The 19,603-nt window shown below is 34.4% G+C and overlaps 3 protein-coding genes across 3 annotated transcripts; all 3 read right to left on the bottom strand.

Moving 5' to 3' along the window:
• Positions 1,888–2,629, bottom strand: LOC109714431 (NDR1/HIN1-like protein 10). The gene has a single exon (XM_020239401.1). It carries the CDS (start codon positions 2,611–2,613, stop codon positions 2,029–2,031), a length of 585 nt encoding a protein of 194 aa, XP_020094990.1. The 5' UTR covers positions 2,614–2,629; the 3' UTR covers positions 1,888–2,028.
• On the bottom strand, positions 5,387–16,132 carry LOC109716946 (NDR1/HIN1-like protein 10). The gene is made up of 3 exons (XM_020242604.1): positions 16,128–16,132; positions 5,669–6,089; positions 5,387–5,419 (listed from the first exon to the last, which is right to left on the bottom strand). The coding sequence occupies exons 1-3, from the start codon at positions 16,130–16,132 to the stop codon at positions 5,387–5,389; spliced, it is 459 nt and encodes a 152-aa protein (XP_020098193.1).
• LOC109716870 (NDR1/HIN1-like protein 10) lies at positions 16,136–16,766 on the bottom strand. Its single transcript, XM_020242503.1, has one exon. It carries the CDS (start codon positions 16,748–16,750, stop codon positions 16,136–16,138), a length of 615 nt encoding a protein of 204 aa, XP_020098092.1. The 5' UTR covers positions 16,751–16,766.

Below are 19,603 nucleotides of genomic sequence, written 5' to 3'. Positions count from 1 at the left end.
GTCGTTGCCTATCTTGCTATTAATTGTGTGCTTAAGAAAATATACCGAATATTTTTAAAGTAAAAAATTATTTTTTATATAAAATTTTAATTTTAGTTATATATGATTGGATAGTTTAATCTAATATTTATCTATATAATTTATTTATTTTTAACCGCATGAATGAAAATGAATAATATGAAGATTGAAGGCGGAAGAGAAGACATGTGAGGCTGAAAAGATTAGATATTCAACTCATAAATTATTTTTCTTCATATTATAATACCATATTTCATATAATTATTTTGCACTTTGAACTATTAGACATATTTTTGTATCAAACTGTAGATAATGTTCTATACAAATTAAACTATTGATCATACGTTGTTGAGAATTTCAAGCGGCTCGTTTAAGGCTCGAGCTCGCTCGACTCGAAATTAGACTCGCTCGAGCTCGGCTCGAATTAATTTCAAACCAAGCTTGAGCTTAAATTTAGGCTCGAAATTAATTTCAAGCCAAATTTTAGCCAAGGTAAGCTCGCTCGAGCTCGGCTCGTTTCCACCCCTAGGTGGGACACTGTGATATCTTTTATGAAAATAAATATAATATTTTATCATGAGTACAGGCTACTATATTCTTATGAGTACTATCGTCCTCGTACTCATAAGTTGTTTCGATGATAAATCTTCTGAATCGACGATACATACCGTTAAACATTATCTAGAGCATTTAAAATTTTTAGAAATTAAATTTCATAATTTTTTTGACATCATTTACCTTACGATTAAAAGCTCACAAAATTGACAATTTTTAACGATCGGTATGAAATACTTGCTAGTTTAACGGTGTAAAAGAATTGGAATAGATTGAGTTTTTGATAGAAAATTCTATTCACTACCTAAATAAAGATCAATAACTCCGATCTTAAATTAAACGATCCGATCATACATTTTTAGGACGTCATTCGATTTTGACTATTCATTTTATGCCCGTTTGATGGACTTTTTTATGATTTCGAAAAATTTTGAAATTTATTTTTTAGAAGTTTTAAATACTCTAAATCATATTTAACGGAGGGATTGTCCATTCGAAAGCCCCATTAATTAAAACAACTTATGAGTACGTGAGACCCAATAGTCATATATAAGAGTATATCATAACACCATCCCATCATATATCATCTCAAATAGATCCTTAATTACAAATTTATATCACAGATTCCAACTAATTTAACTTTTCCACTAGATACCAAAATGAATGTCGTTTTTTTCTGAATCCCAATAAAATCATATCCAACTGAATTCCACCAAAAAAAAAAAAAAAGTTGGATACTTTGGATCCTGTTATAAAAATTTCGTTAATCCTACACATAAACAAGATGGATTACTCCACGGCACTGGAATCAAGGTGATGATTTTGTCGTTTTCTAAATAGATTTGGTATCTTCTCGAGATGGATTTAAGAAGATTTGGTAGCTTTCCGAGATGTAATCATTGGATAAATTTGGTACCTTTTTAAGATTAATTTGAAAAGATTTATTACCTTCCTTGATTTGGAAAGATTTGTTATCTTTTCGATGTATACCTTTCCAAGGCCTATCTTCCCGAAACGTAAAGATTTGATATGAGAGGGAGAAGAGAGAAGAGATGAAAGGAGAAGAAAAAAAAGGAGGAGCAGACACATATGCAAGAGAAACTGTCAATTAATGGATTTGTATGAATTGTCATTGCTAGGGATTGAAATGCTTTAAAATTATGTTATTAAGGTCATGCAAACAAGGTATAAGTAATGAAGATATTTATCTTTTACATATATATATATATATATAGGCAATGGCACAATAAAGGTCATTATTTTGACCCTTCAATACTTAAAGCGCAGTATATGCAATATTCATTTTTTCTCTTCTCACATCCTACATATTCACACTCACAACCGAAATGTACCAAACATTTCTCTTCGCAATACACACATTTTAGCATCTTTACATAAGAATTACAAGTTTTCATAAACAAGTTTTATAAAAATTAATTAATTATTATCAAAAGCTCAACAATCATCACTAGCATTTGGATACTCCACATCGCATTTCGCCCTTTCAAACGAGTTTTTTCCTGTGGATCCTGTCCCCAATTGCACTGTGAAAGGGCATCTCGCTAACAACTCACAATGATACTTATTCGGCTTGTACCGTATATGAGCGCTGAGCTGCACCTCCAAGTTGAAAACCCCGGTCCGGTTTTCGCTTACAAAGTTGTCGAGGCCGGTGGTCCCCAAAGTTATGTCGATCGAATCACCGCCGATCACGGGGCGAAATATGTTAGTCTTTTTAGGATGCTGGTAGAAAGTCGGGAGGGTCACCCAGTCGAACCGCTGACCTTCGAAGAGGAAGTTGGCCTCCAGCGAGTCGAAGTAGATCCCGTAGTAATAGTTAGGGTTGTACAGCCGAATGACCGTGCTGAGGTTGTAGGAAATAGAGGTCGGCTTCGGGACGAGGACGAAGCGGGTGAGCGTCGCATCTTCGATCGACGGTCGAACATTTAGAGTGATGGTTAAAACGATCGGCAACACGATTACGAGGCCTACTACAATAGCGCAGGTAGCTGTGATGCAGCAGCAGGTGTAGTCGCGCATTTTCGCGAAAGGGAAAGCTAGCTCAAGATCTAGAGACAGAAGAGGAGGAGAGAATGGTGGAGGCACTTGAAAGATAAGATGATTAGTATAAATAGATTAAATGGTTTTGGAAAAAAATTACTCAAAAGAAAATGAGGGTTTCAGAAAGCGTTAGTGCCACAATATATTATTCTTTAGCTTGACGCGTCTAAATTTAAAGTCAATAGGAAATTGAGTCGTAATTTGCGATTTGGAACTGGGCCATCAAATATTATTATTATTATTATCATTCATTTGAACTAAAAATGTGGTGTGATATCTAGGGCACAACATGACTTGGTAAACGGTCTACAGTACCTACTAAATAATGTAGGTTGACTTTGCAATAAGATAATTGTGCAGTGATTTCAAAGATATTGTACCAAACTAAAGGAAGTGGTTGCGTTGAATTAGTCCAACACTTAGTTGCATCGAAACTTGCTTATTTTATTGGTTTGTTTTATCACCCAAACGAAGCACGATAATTAAAAAATTCCTATAGAATGATTCCTACGTGTGTGTGTGTGTGTATTTATATAATTTTAAATAAATTATATATGTATATATATAAGCTAGGGATTATTATAGTCTTATAAGTCTTTTGTACTTATAAATTTTTGATTATTGGATAAATTGATATGCGGTTAGAATGATAGTGGTCTACAGTTAAGATAATAGTAGTTCCCTAGGGTTAAGTGGATGATTAGTTAAATAGTATGATCTAACGGATGAAAATGATTAAATAGATAAATCTAACGGTCGAAAACTTATGACTACAAAGTGGTCTATACTCTATAGTAGCCGGACTCTATATATATATATATATATATATTGTTTTTAATAAGGATATTTTTTAAAAGACACTTGTAAAAGCATCTCTATAATATGAAAAATAGTATGAGCTATCTATTGCATCAAATTAATTTATTAAATGATAAATTTTTACTTTTATTTTTAATTTTTCAACGCTCCAAAACGTCATGATTTTCAAAAATTCTTACGTTTTAAAACGTCAGAATATATTTTACCGACGCTTGACATCAGCGTCGGTATATACACGACGACTCTTTATTTGCTAACGTTTTAATCGATACTTTAAAATGTGGCATTGAATTGAACTATATTGGGACACTTTTACGTAACGTTCAATATTAAATAAAATATTCTTAAATATTAATTATCTTGTAGTGGAACTAACCTTCGAAATTCGAAATTGCCACCCACTTATAAGCTGCACAATCCCTTCGAAATAGGTATTTTCTAACTACAAAGGTCACAGCCAGAATAAACCGCCGCACGACAATTTCTTCTCTACGACGAACTCAAGACATTCTAGCTAGCATGTTACTCATTGAATTAATGCTTATAATAATTAATAATAATTGCTAGAGTACAAAAATGTTAGTGCCGAGAAAGAAGTGAACCTGCCCCTAATTACTTGTGGTTCTTTTATTCTCTAGTGTTAATATAAATTCCACTTGTGATTAATCAATATTTTATATGTATGATTCTTCATAACTAATAGATAGAGTAAAATATATGGGTTTAAATTGTTCCGAAATTGGGTCTTAGTTTCTGACTTGAATTAAATAGAAGAAAATTAAAGAAGAGAGAGGGAATGCCAGGATTCGAGCTCAGAACCTTTAGTTTTGATACCATGTCAAAATAATTTGAAATAGCGACTTCAATGCTTAAACTATTTGAGACCAGTATTTTTATATTTTCATCTTCAACACTTAAAAGATTTTTTTAAAAAATATAAAAACTCGGCCGATCATGTAACCTTGCACGAGACGCTGCTTAATTATGTCCCTGGCGTTTCATTTTGTATTTATTAATCACCAACTATGTGACAATATTATCGATACCTTTTAAATATTAAAAGTTTCTTTTTAGGCATTGAGATTGAAGCAGTGCTCTTCACGTCTCTCTTCGTTTTATTAAAAAGCTTTTTTTCTGTTTACAACATAATATACCAATCTATCTTACGATGATTTTTTTAACATAATCTTCAGTCAAATTTGTTACGACAAACACACAAACAGAAATAAAATGACGAATACGAAATACTCAAACCACAAGCAAAAAATAAAGATCACACACAGATTTACGTGAAAAAATTTTTGTGGGGAAAAAAACTACGGGCGAGGGGGGAGAGAACATAATTAACTATCGAAACGAAAAGGGAATACAATGGTCTTCAGATCACACGCCTCTAGGGCAAAAACGAAAAGAAAAGTCATAACGGGTTTCGGATCCGATCCGTACCTCGGGGGGCTCCGCCCTCCACACTCGGACCTGTCGGTCCGAGCCCTCCACTACCCACCACAGATATTCATTTTTCCTCCATAATTTTCTTTTCCAATTTGATCGCACCGTGAAACAGTCGGCGAGTCGAAAATCCGAACTTGAGTCGAATATCAATTTCGAGTCACATCTAACCAAATTTCTCCTCCTTTAAATGATTAGAGGCATCCTGTGTTCGAACTACATCAGATTTCGATATTAATGCATCGAATTTTCGACAGTATTGGTGAATTATGATACCATATTTGAGAGTACCAAGTAGAAAATTCTTGTACAGTATTAGAAAAGCATAAAACCACTCAACGTACTAAATGCGTCATTTACATAAAAGTTTTATAAAAATATTAAATTTTGCTCTTCAAATTTACGCACAAACAAGATGGATTACTCCATCACTGCACCACCACAAGGAAAAAAAAAAAAAAAATTCATAAGTACATTCATTGATTCACTCTTTCACGACATTAATCATGAATCCGTTCTGAATATTGAATGTGTATTTATTCACATAACAAATCACTTCTCTTCATGAATGTTTTGGTAATCCGAAGAATATTGTTGGCGAAACTCACGACGAATCACAACTATTAGTTTTTTGACGAAAACATTTCCCATTACCATCATATGGGTAACTCAGGTCACATTTGGTCCTTTGAAATGCATGGAAGGTAGTCCCTGTCGCCGTTAACTGCACTGCGAACGGACAGTTCACCAAGAACCTACAACGAACCTTGTGCGGCTTGAATCGTACGTAAGCGTCGATTCGGACCTCCAAGTTGAAGAGTCCAGTCTGGTTTTCTCTCATGAAGTTGTTGAGGCCAGTGCTCCCCAGGGTGATGTCAGACTGCCCGCCGATGACAGGATAATATTTGTAAGTCTTCTTTCGGTGCTGGTAGAAGGTCGAGAGGGTCAGCCAGTCGAACCGCTGGCCTTCGAAGAGGAAGTGGGCCTGCACCTGGTCGTAGTAGATGCCGAAGTAGTAGTTAGGGTTGTGAACGCGGATAACCGTGCTGAGGTTGTAGGAGAGCGAGGTCGGTTTCGTGGCGAGGGCGAAGCGTGTCAGTGTGGCGTCTTCGACGGAGAATCGGGGATCTAAAACAATGGTTAATACAATCGGCAAGACAAGTACGAGGCCGAGTAAGATGCCAATACTGCAAATTACGATGCAGCAAACACACCATTTACCCGTTGAAAAGCTCGAGAGAGAAACAGAGAAGTACGGGAATGGAGAAGCAGCTTAATGGTTTTAATTCAGAGCAATGCTCCTATACACCAAAAACATCTTAACCATTAAAATTTTTTAAATGGACGGCCAAGATGCACCCTTTAAAAGAGGATGACCGGTATTTGATACCATCGGTACCGGTCAACTCTTAACAGGGCAATTTTTTTTTTTTTTTGTAACAAGAGCATTTTGATAAATTTAAATCTTATAACATATCCTCTTTAGCTAGAAAGATTTGGCGTTAAAAGGAAGGTGTGTAATTACCTTTCCTAAATTAACTTTCTTTACTAATATATTGCATTCAAATTTTAAATAAAAAATGATATATTATTGAAATCATTTAGTCTACCCCTTAAACTTGAACCTGACTTAAACCAAGGTTAAAAGTTTAGCCAATTTTGAATTTATTTGTATGATTTGATTATGAAATAAACTCTTAAATTTGTTTCTAATTTAAAATTTTTTGCATGGAAAATTATATGTAAATATAAAATATTGCAACTGAAAAATTATATTATACAATTTCTTAGTAATTGAATATGAAATATTATCCCCAAGTGAATGTTTGAAAGTTAATTTTCAAACATAGAATAATTTAATTTAAATAGTTAACAAATTTTATTTTTTTAACTATAATAAAAACTAAATCTAAATTTATAATTTAATTTTAATCAATATTTTTGAACTTTAATATTGTTTTTACTATCGAATGAACAATTTGAATTTAATTTTAAAAATAGAAGCCTTTAATTTAAATAAAAAATAAAAGTTATGTTTATAAATACAGCATAATTTACAATTTCAAATAAGTTAATTGTTAATTTGAAATTTCGTGTCATTTTAATATCAAATTAACAATTTGATTTGAAATATACTAATCATTTAAACATAAATTTTTTCATTCAGAAAATTAAAATTAAAATTAAATTTGAATTTAATATACACAATTATAAAGTTTAAGCTCAAATTTATTTTTAAATTCAATTTTATAAAGATTTATTACTTATCAAATTAGTACTATCTAATTTGGTAAGTAACAAAATTAAACAAGAAAACATATATTTGAGTAGGGTTGATTAAATTTGGTAATTAGTTTTTATTTATTTTTCCATATTACCCTTACGAATAGTAACCTGTTGAGCAGGTTACTACCTAGTGTATTGAAGCATTTCTCTTTAATTTATACAGGAGTTTTGAAGAAGATTATTTGGAAAAGGGAAACATATTGGAGTTAATTGTTTAGGTGGACCTAAATATATTTGTAACATTGTCAAAGTCAACGGGAAATTAACTAATTATTAAGTCGTAACAAATTTACTACTATTGCACTTGATAACCATATCATTGTTGTATAATTGCAAGCTAAGTCCAACAAATACGCGTGGATATTGGTAATTTATTGGCTTGAATATACATCTAACGTTACTTAACATTAGCATCATCCATGGGAACGTATGTATACTTGATTTATATTCCAATTGTATTCATTACTAAGTAAAATTAGAAAGATTGACACGAGAAGAATAATATTTATTGTCTATTTTTTATTCTTAGATGTATTGAGTTTACTATTTGAGAGCAGTACTGCTATAAATTCAAAGGCTAAAAAATTAATAGTACGAATTATTCATCTACTATTAATAGAATAATACTAGCTCAACTAAATTTTGTTTACTATATATTAATAAAATTGATTTATCCTTTCAGGCTGCATTTGGTTGGAGAGGAAAACAACTTTTGCAAGAAATATTTCGGTACAAAATAAAATAATTGTAAATTTGTGTTTGGATGCATTCGACGATATCCTTAGTAGCATTTGGATAAAAAGTTTAGAACAATATGTGTAAATATATTTTTAAAAATAAAATAATTTAATTTATATTAGTATATTTTATATAAAATTATTTATAAAATTATTTCATATTGTAATTTATAATATAATATTTTATGTAACAGTTTAATTTAAAATAGCATATTTATTTTATTATATATAATAATTTATTTTATGTAATAATTTATTATATATAAATTATTCATAACAGTTGTAATAAATAAAGTATAATACTAACAATATCCTAATAATTTTAATTAATAATAGTATAAATTTCAATACAAATTAAAATATATATATAATATATGAAAAAATAATTATATATATATATAATTTTTAATATAAAAAATAAATAAATATTAATATATATAAATAATAAAACTTAATAAAATAAATAATATATTAAATTTAATTAATTTATATTATATAATAAGATTTAAGTATAAATATATTATCATAAAGATACTATTTATACTAATATATTTATTTATTTATCTAATAAAATAAAAAGAAGAACTAAGTTGTTCTGAGTTTTTCTAGGAATAACTTTTAACGAGTTGTTCTAAATCAACACAGAACAACCCGTTTTGACTGGAACAACCCATTCCCTAAAATTCCGCTGCCGTTTGGCTATAAATTGGAGGATATTCTCCTTTGTTCCGGGTTATCGATAGTTTTTATGTTGCTGCTTAGCATATTTGGGTTGATTTTTCCTCCTGGTCTGTCCTATAAAAATAAAAAAGTTTAAAATATATGGAGATCCCCTCAAATATATATACGACAATGTAAAATAGTCCTATCAAATTTTGATTGAGACACCGACCATTCCTAGAGCAAGTGGCAAAAGGCTTGGTGGTTGATACCCGAGACTCAAGTTCGAATCAGAGTTGATTCACATTTCCAGCTAAGCTTATTTCTAAATGAAATAAATGAAGAAGGTAGCATGCTATCTTTCTCTCAAAAAAAAAATTTTGATTGAGACCCTCTCTATATTTTTAGTTTCTTATTTGAATTTTTGTATATATTTAAGTTAAAAATTTCACCAAATTTAATAATTTTATTGGTTATTAATTTTTTGTTAACCTAATTTTATTTTCTTAAGGTGCTTAAAGTCATTAAATTTGATAAAATCAACAATAAATTTGTCAGAGATGTACTAGAAATTTTAAAATAATGAAATTGACCTTTTAGTCTGTTTAATCTTTATTTCAGTTTTCTCCTCCCTTCTTATATATCTTAATCAAACTTGCTTAAAACATACAATAGAGCTAATTAAATTTCTTTTCTTTATCATGGACAAGAGGAGGAGGAGGGAGCGGAAAACAAGGTAGTTGTGATGGTTGTTAAATATATATTTTTATGTCATTTTTTATCAGCTTTTTCTTTTCTTTTCTTTTTTAAGTAACCTATCCTTATATTCTAAAGTGCGTAGAGCAATCCTCTTCACGCTATATGTGTCCTCTTTAAAATATTGCATACACCGGTCCACCATGGACAAGTTAATATGAATGTGACAAGTGCACCTTAAAGGTGCTAAAAGAATAAAATGTCTTGTTATAACTTCTATCCTTTTCTCACATAATAAGAATTTTTCAGTAATTTATTATCCTACTTTGAAAGATATTTCTTTCACTGTCATGTGTTCCATTAGTCACCCGGTCCACCCGGTGCTACATTTTCGGAGTGCAATGCATAACAAATGGTGTACCATAGACCCGCACACTATATATGGACTACCTTTAAATATTTTAAGTTTCAATCAATTGATACAATCAAAAGTTTTGAGTTTTAATATGTAAGTATTTTGAATACATTAGACAAATTCTGATTTTGAGTCTTTTATAATTAAGATTTAGGAGTGCAAAGAATGAACACCAGAAACGAAATGTAAATAGATAATAATTTGGTTAGATATGTTATTTAGATGTGATATTTTATTGCAAGTAATATGATTTATTTTAATATTAAATTGTAAATTTTTACATTTGTCTCGTACTTGAATATCTATTTTACTTATATTTGACTCTATTACGTGACTTTACATAATGCATGTATAAAAAGTTTTTCAATAAGATCCTACAAAGAGGACGAATAACTTTTGTAAATTTAACAATTTTACTCCAAAGAACGCATATATATTAAAAACATTTATAAAAATTAGCACAAATATTTGACTCAAAGTAGGTCACTTTACATAACGTAGAATACAATAATTATGAAATTAAAAATTGCATCTATTGACCGACCGTTTCTAGAGTAAGTGGCAAAGGGCTTGATGGTTAGTACCCGAGACCCAAGTTCGAATCCTAGTTGATTCATATTTCCAGCTAAGCTTATTTCTAAATGAAATAAATGAAACGGGTAACGTGCTATCTATCTCTCTCAAAAAAAAAAAAAAAAAAAAGCATCTATTGTAAAGCGTGGATACATTACTAATATATATATATACTACGGAGCTAATTCTGTGCTCAGTACCATTCCATGAGGCCGTTGTTCGCTCCCCACCTCTAGTACATTCTAGATTACATTTAAAAAAATTGTGAATGTGAATATATGAAAAATTATTGTACTTTAAAAACTTAAACTGTTAGATAATAATATTTATATAATTTTATATTTAACACTCCTCCTCACGTCTGAGCAAGCACATGACATGAATTTGAATTAAATAGAAGAAAATTAATAATGTTATAAGGCTAGCGTGGCTCGGATTCAGGAGCTTCTGCTCTGATACCATATTAAATATAAAAAACAACTGTTATATTTTAACAGTTAAGTTTTTAAAGAATAGCAATTGTTTCGTGTTATTGAACAAGAATAACCTTCTCATATGTCTCTACCCTAATGAAGAGTTAATTTGCAAATGCCCCTTTATTTAATTTGGATGGCTCAAAAAGTTAAAATACAATATTTTTTCTTGTGGAAAATAATTAATTAAATTACAAGTAGAACTATACTTTCGAAAATAATAAAATAATATATGGAAATTAAGCTTTTCATAGTCAACGGGCCAACTAGTCATCAAAATCAACGGAAAAATGACAGCTAAATTTTGCTGCTTTAATTCTGTAGCCCGTCTGAGACCGAAAAATAGAATCCGATTGGACTGGGACATAATAAAGTTAAATCGTGCTGCCGCATTAAATAGTAGTATAGTTCTTACATTTTATCTATTCAAGATTTTTGTGTCTTTTTAAGTTTTAGTATTAAAAATAAGCTTGATGAAATCAGTAAAAACTAATTAAATTTTGAATAAATAGTGTAAAATTTGAGGAATTCTACACTGTCATACTTGCACCACGTCATCAATAACAAGTCAATCACATTCATTCTTTTCAAACAAAGTACAATAAAAATATTTTTTTACAATCATGATGGGACATATACTCTTAAAAGAATATATTTGATTGGTTTGTTACGCCACATCACCAATATACCCGTTGCATTCTAGAATTTTTTGTAAAATTTATACCCTTCTACTAGACGTACGTACAGATAGTATTACTTAAAACAAGTTTATGAAACCACTCTGCAAATTCAAAACAAGTGTATGAAACTACTCTGCAAATTCATTTAATTCTGCTCTTCAGATCAGAATCTCCAGATCGATCAAACCAGACCTTTTTTTAGGAATCTACAAGATTAATTAACTGGCGATCCTGTGGGAGCAACTCCTACCAACAGTTAGATATAATTTTACTGATTAACCTTATATATATATATATATATATATATATATATATATATATATATATAGAGAGAGAGAGAGAGAGAGAGAGAGAGCTAGGCTGGTATACTATCGGTAGCATGGAGGCCTCCGTGCTACCAAGTTGTTTTTAATAATGCGACTTCCAAATCGACGAGGCTGTTTAGACTTGACTATACTACTATTAAAAGTATTTGGAAACCAAAATATTCATAATTTCGATAATTTGGCTATGTGACTCAAGAAAGGTCTCAAAATTGACAATTTTAATGGTAGATGTGATGCATTTGTAAATTTAACGGTGTAAAACAATCCAAATCAGATAAAATTTTTATAAAAAATTCTCTTTACTATTTAGAGTAAGATCGTACCTCTGATCTTAAATTCAAGTCTTCTATCATTATTTTTTATGAGATTTTTATTTTCAGCTGTTTATTTTTGGACTACTCGTTTGATAGGTAAATGATGTCGAAAAATTATGAAATTTAGTTTCCAAATACTTTTAATAGTGTAGATCAAGTCTAACGGAGCCGATCGTTGATTTGGAAGCCACATCATTGAAAACAACTTGGTAGCACGGAGGCCTCCGTGCTACCGATAGTATACCAGCCTAGCTCTATATATATATATATGCATATACTAGAACCTTTTGTTTTTTTTCACACCCTTCTTGAGGCCAGTGATGCCTTACCTGCATGTAACTTAGTTCACTTCTTCAATAAATGAAACAGGTAGTATGTTATCTTTCTCTCAAACAAAAAAAATTCTGCTCTTAAATTTACAACGGTACATATATATAGTCTCACATACAAACAGTTAAGGGTGTAGATATCATTGCCCCATCAAAAGGAAAAAAAAAAAAAAAAAAAANAGTGTACCGGTACACCTTGTGCAGAATGCAATCCGAGGGTAGGCTAAGTCGAACTTTTTAGCGACCTTAGCGCTACATAAAATACTACAATTCTCGGAATACGAGCCATAGGTCGGAACACTGTCAACGACCCACCAGAAAGTCTGGAAAGACTCGGGACACTGTCCAAACACTCGAACCCCGCAATTTGCAAAAGTCCAGTGCGTCACAAAAGATGCCCTGGTTTGTGTATTAGACGCGACCTTAGCGCTGTGCGCGCTGTTTCACTGATTTTCGCATCGCTTGTGCGCGTGCCACAGTGGCCGGCAGTGCTCCGAAAGGTGAGCACGGCCTCCGACATGCCGAGACCTGTCAGTAGGTGTCTCGGTTTGACTGAATGACTTCTAGTTTATGTAGACGGACCATAAAAGCGCTGAAATCACATAAAATAATGTGATTTCGGGTAATCGGGAGGGCTTTTATGCAATTTTGTTTGTCATGGTCACTGTGGGCAGCGTGTACAGGCAATAGGTGACCTCTGGACTGATTGTCCAAGGCCCTAAGCCTTTGCGAAGACTGGAAATTGACTTCCGGTGTGTTCGTCAGCAAAATCCGCCGACAGAATGCGTTTTCGGTTCGAAATTATTCCGACGATGCCTCGTGAGCTATTGTGTAGTCGCTGAGCCTTGTTGGCTGGTCACCCATATCGTTTCGAGGGTTCGAAAATGACGGGTGAGCGACGGTGGGTTCTGGTGTCGAATTAGACACTTCCGGAAACCCGGATCGAAACGATTATCCGACGATAATTATTTCGACGTGAGGAGTTGTGTTCGCTGCCATGATGCACGATTATTTATGTTTAGTGGCAACGGATGACTCGTAGCTCGAGTTGGTATGTTCCGGGACAGTTCGTGGGTCCCGGCGGAGTCCCCATGCGATTACGGGACTTCCAGCGTATTACGGCGATCGTTTTGGAAAACCGATCTCCGTGGGTTTGTTTGTGGGTTGTGGATTTAGTGGTTATTAGTTGTGGGTTAGACACTAACCCGGTGGACCTTCCTTAGGTCCGGTTGACTTTCTTTCGCAGTCAGGAGACAGGCGCGACATTCGTACAGGTGGGTACTTCGATCCGAAGTCGGTACAGTGGTGCACGCTCGGTGATGGTTTCTTACCCTTACTCTCATTGTTATTTGGCATATATATATCTTCATATATAGTGTTGAGCCTAGCACCCATGTTGTTTTGGTTATACTTTACTCAGATGCTTCCATACTTAGTACCATGTGTAGGAGTGGAGTAGTTTACTTGTATGTGATATCAGTGACCTGGTTGGTCGGTTCTCGTACTTTGTATCAATGACCTGGTTGGTCGGTTCTCGTACTTCGTATCAGTGACCTGATTGGTCAGTTCTTGTATCTTGTATCTGTGATCTATTCAGTCGGTTCCCTGACTTCTGTCGTTCGATGACCGTTGAGATCGGTGTACCTTGAGGGGTTGGATTGTCGGCTAGTGGCTGACGGTAGTTCTGGACTTCAATGATATATGATGTGACATTCGTGTGACCTATTGGTCGGTTCTTGAGTATACAGTTAGTTGACATTGAGCAGTACTTGCATACATTGGAGAGGATGTTGAGTTGTTCCATCCTAGTTGACCTGAGTGGTCGGTTCTAGTGCTTCCTTATAGTTTGATGACCTATTGGTCGGTTTGCCCTAAGGGGCAGTGATTGTCGGCTGGTTGCCGACGGTTGGCTTTTGAGCATATCAGCATTGATCGCCCAAGACTCGTACGCATTTCACGAACACCAGCGGTCTGATCCACCGCAAGAGGGTATTCTTTTTCGAAAAAGTGGTTGGGTGTGCCAACCCGTGAGCCCATAGGCTACCTTGGGTTATATACAGCCTGTGAGCCCATAGGCTACCTTGGGTTATACACAGGTAGAGTGGCAGTGGGATAGGCTTGAGGTCTGTCGTGCGGACCAACAGGGCCAAGTTTTCAGATTGGGTATATTTGGACTTATCGTCCGGTTGACGCATATAGCTATGGTAGCGGTTGTTTCATGTATACTTATAGTCTTCTTTACAGTTGTCTTGCTACTATAGTTTTGATATCCTTGTATACTTTCAGTTCTTCGTTACAGTAGCGGTAGTTGTTCTTTCATATATATATCTCATTCGTTCATTATCATTGCTACTGTATTTCACTCACCCATGTTATTTATCTCTTCCTGATCCGGTGAGTACTCCTCGCCTTCTTTGGCTTGCGGTACCCATTGGGAGGGGAGACATGTTTACATGTTCTCACCTCCCCCACCATTTTTCAGGTATTGCGGGCGGTGAGGGTAAGACGAGACGTGAGACACGTTCGTAGCGGTCGTTAGAGCTTCCAACCTGGTTTATTCGGTTTAGTCGTCGTCCTCTTTATTTCTGTTGGTATAACTTAGACATATCATGGTTCAGTTTTTGGTATTTCAGTTAATTATTATATTTGGATTTGGCTTTGCAAAAGTAATAAAAAGGATTCATAGTTGTCATAAACAAAAGGTTTTCTACCCCTCGTGGTAGCGTTTTTAAAAGATAAAAGTTTCCGTGTATGGAACAGATTTCAAAAGGTTTTCTGTGGATTTATGTTAGACATTGAATGTAAATCTGTGATGTAAATGGTGAATGTATGAATGTATAGTTATCTCTATATTCATTTAGTTGTAGTTGTATCCGGTTTACTTGTTGTACTTGTGCGACGTCGTGCAAATATAGGGAAGACTCTGTCCGTGTGAACAGTGGATTCCCTGTATTTGTGGCGGATCTGGCATACCCTGGGGTCAGGTTTTCAAAAAAAAAAAAAATTAGACGCTTTTCCGCTGTATTTCAAACTAAAAGGGACCCCGGGGCGTGACACATTATTTTTCATTGTTTACGTAGAAGTAGTGCAGAAATTTATAAGAATCAGCGAATGCTTCTTGAGTAGATGATGCAGGTGGAGAAAGATCATGAAAGGACTTACAACAAGTAGGAGGGAAAGGAACCCTACTATTTTAGCCTTAAATGATCATATCTCTGATTTTAAGGTAGATTCAAGATCAGATAGAGTACTTTAGCGCTGGAAAGCTGATGGTAAATTCACTATAAAATCAATATACGCGATGCTCAGTGACAGACGGATGAGGAATGCCCGTACTAGTAAGTTAATTATGGGGTCTTCAGATACCTCTGAAAGTTCAAGTTTTCACATGGCTCGTCCTCAAAAAGAAACTACTTACAGCGGATAATCTCATTCAGGGGCCGTTTGGTTGGATGTAGTTACAAAAACAGTGTAGTTGAAAATACATGGAGTTGCAAATGCTGTAGTTGTAACTACACCTAGTCTGTTTGGTTTTATACGATTGCAATTGCTACAGTTATATGTTTTCTGTTTGGTAATATGAAGCTGATAATTGTATTTATAAATTTTGTCACCTCTTCAGATAGAGTGGTGAGATTACCTTCACTATGCATAAAATAATTGTATAATTTTATTAATCATTTAAACTTACTATTTATAAATAAATAAGTANGTATATATTGTTAGAGAAATTTACCTCATGAATTAATCATCACAACTATTAGTTTTTTGACAAAAACAGTTGGCATTACCATCATAAGGGTAGTCCATGCTGCATTTGGACCGCTGGAAGGCGGCTGCCGTAGTTCCGGCGGCCACCGTCAGCCGCACCGCGAGCGGACATGTCACCAAAAGCCTGCAGTGAGTCTTCTTGAACCGCACGTAAGCATCGAGCTGCAGCTCCAAACTGAAGAGCCCCGTCTGGTTTTCTCTCACGAAGTTATTGAGGCCGGTCGTCCCGAGAGTGATGTCTGACTGGCCGTTGATGGCAGGATAGTATCTGGAAGTCTTCTTCGGGTGCTGATAGAAGTTCGGAAGAGTCAGCCAATCAAACCGCTGTCCGTCGAAAAAGAAGTTGGCCTCCACCTGGTCGTAGTAGACGCCGTAGTAATAGTTAGGGTTGTGGAGCCGAACGACGGTGCTGAGGTTGTAGGAGAGCGCGGTTGGTTTGTCGGCGAGGGCGAAACGGGCGAGGGTAGCGTCTTCGACGGAGACTTGAACATCGAGAGCAATGGTTAGTACGATTGGCAGGACGATGACGAGGCCGATAATGAAGGTTGTGATGCCACAGCATAAAACTACGTTAGTACAGCTACCCATTTGTAGAGGGAGAGAGATCACGCAGGAACTAAAAGGCTTAAGAAAAACAAAGAGAGAAATGTAGTTCTGTGTATTTAAGCAAGAGCAGTAACTAATATTAATGGCATTTAGAATTGTTTAGGTTGGTCCCTTATATTAATTCCAAATGTGAAAGTCAACATCCGCAATTGAGTTGTAATTTCCTATTGTACTTGAGCCATATATATATTATAATAATTTTGGACCAAGTCCAAGGATTAATTGCGTGTGAACATTACCTATTGGCTCAGATGCTTGTACGTATAACTTTATAGTAGTTTATTTAGTCGTTGCTACGTGGAAATTATGATAGTGCTATGACCTGTTAGTATACGCGGGGTGTTCAGGGTCAACGAGAGACCCGCGGGAATTTTCATTTGTATCTTCACCAATGGCCTCTAGAGTTTAAGCAAACTATTTTTAATTTTATTAAAAAAGAAATAAAGAGTGACTGGAATAGTGAATTAATTTGGCCTTTAAAAATGATTAAGTTGTAGAATTAATACCCAAAGTGAATTATAAATCTAAATTATGAAATCTAGAATCTAGTTTAATCGGGCCAGACTCAATTTTGGATACGGTATACGTAAAATTTATACTCGAATTCAAATCGTCAAGCTTTCTCATTTTATACATATGTCTGAAATCATATTTGGTATAGAATGATTCTCTGTACCAAATATAATTATATATTATAGCAATTATGTTTTCCCGAAGCTGAGAGATGGAAAATGGAGCTAAATTTACTAAAGAAGTAACTCTCCATTGATTATTTTTTAGTCACTGAAATAAATTATTGGGTATGGAGCTCACAATTATTGTGGTTGGTCTAAAAACTGAATATTCTTTCAAGCTCAAACATCTCTTTCTAGTGAATGGCTAAAACCATAAAAAGAATAAATAAATTTTAAAAAACCAAATAAAGGGGAGGTGTCTTAGTGCACTTCATTCCCCAAATAAGTTAAATATTTTGAAGTGGAGCAATAGTAGGTTTGCATTAATCCTACCTTGCAGAAACCCTCTGTTAGTTATAAGGCTAAAATGCACAAACCTTTCATGTAAATATCAGTTTTTTCACTTTCTCCTTCTAACTTTTAAAAACATATATTTTTACCTCCTCAAAATTACAAGTTGATGTATTCAGTCCTCTTCCGTCAACATTCTGTCACTATTCCATCCATTTCTTATAATTTATACAAAAAAAATATTTTTAATTCCAATTTGGGAACCAAAAGGCGTCACGACCTAATGGATTTCCTTTGAGCTTCTATCAAACCTTTTGGAAGACATAAAGGAGGACATCTAGAACATATTCCAAGATATGTACGATGGGAGACTGATCACTGGACCTATTGACTATACTTTTATCTACCTAATCCCTAAGAAAGAGGGTTCGTGGCGAGCTAATAATTTTCGTCCCGTAAGCCTCCTTAACAAGATTCAGAAGATCTTATCAAAAGTGTTGGCTAACCGACTGGAGCGGGTTTTACAAGATTTAATTTCTCCTACCCAATCAGCATATATTTCTGAAAGGAAGAAATATCACTGATGTTTTTGCAACAGCCAGTGAGTTATTAGGGTAGGGAAGTAAGAAGTTGGTGGAGGGAGTTGGGGTAAAGGTGGACTTTGAAAAGGCATGTGATGAGTTAATGGGCATTTTTAGACAATTTAATGGAATGGTACGTGGGGTTTCGATAGCAATGGCCAGGGTGGATCAATTTATGTGTATGTAATGCTAAGGTGCAGTACTGATTAATGGGGAGGTAACCAACTAGATCAAGACAAAAAGAGGAGTAAGATAGGGTGACCCTCTTTCGCCTTATCTCTTCTTGCTAATGGCTAAGTGTCTAGCTTGGATGACGGACGAGACAACTAAAAATAATCTTATCAAAGACCTGGGGCCTTCAATTGAGAGTAGGGTTACCTTAATCCAGTTTGCAGACGATACATTCTTCCTAAGTGAGGCCAAAAAGAAGTACATGTGAAGCCTCAAATTTCTTTGGAAACTTTTTGAATGGGCATCTGGTTTGAAGGCTAATGAAGGGAAGTCGAAACTTTATTACACGGGCCAAACTAACGGAAGAGTGATAAGGCTTGCCAATATACTGGAGTATAAAATTGGCAACCTCCTAACTAATTATCTTGGTTTATGTCTATCTAATAAATCTTTGAAAAAGATGTCTAAAAAGGAATAATTGAGAAAATACAAAGAAAAATTGATGGGTGGCAGGCCAAACTTCTATCAAGAGGCGGGAGACTTGTACTTGTGAATGTTATTCTAATTACTAATCTACCCTTGTATGTTCTCTCCATGTTTAAGGCACCAAAATGGGTCATAAAGCACATCGAATCGCTACGAAAGAACTTCTTCTGGAATAGAGGTACATACAAATTCTACTAGTAGAAAATGCCTCCTCACTTAGAAGAATGTCTGTAGGAATAAGAAAGAAGGTGGTCTAGGTGTACCAGATTTAACCACGATGAACCAAACCCTCCTTACCAAATGGTGGTGAAAGTTCTACACGGCATCGGAGCTACAATGGAACAAGATCATTCGTGCCTTATACTATCAAAAGAGAAGGCCACTCTACGAGGGAAGGTCTTTTAGACTTTTTTCTCAATAGTGGAAGGGTGAAACTAGCCACAACGATATCTTTAAATGTGGAGTGTCATATCTACTGGGGTATGTAAAATTTATCGACCTATAGACAGATAGATGGTGTGGCGATGTCACTCTACAGACGTTATGTAAGGATTGAGATTTTGACAGTGTAGTTGAACTCTCTATTGATGATGTTTTTGTGTGTAATTTAATTACATAAGCACTCGTTAAAT

Source organism: Ananas comosus, linkage group 1, assembly GCF_001540865.1.
Source record: "Ananas comosus cultivar F153 linkage group 1, ASM154086v1, whole genome shotgun sequence".
Classification (NCBI taxonomy): domain Eukaryota; kingdom Viridiplantae; phylum Streptophyta; class Magnoliopsida; order Poales; family Bromeliaceae; genus Ananas; species Ananas comosus.
This window is presented reverse-complemented; position numbering and strand designations above follow the sequence as displayed.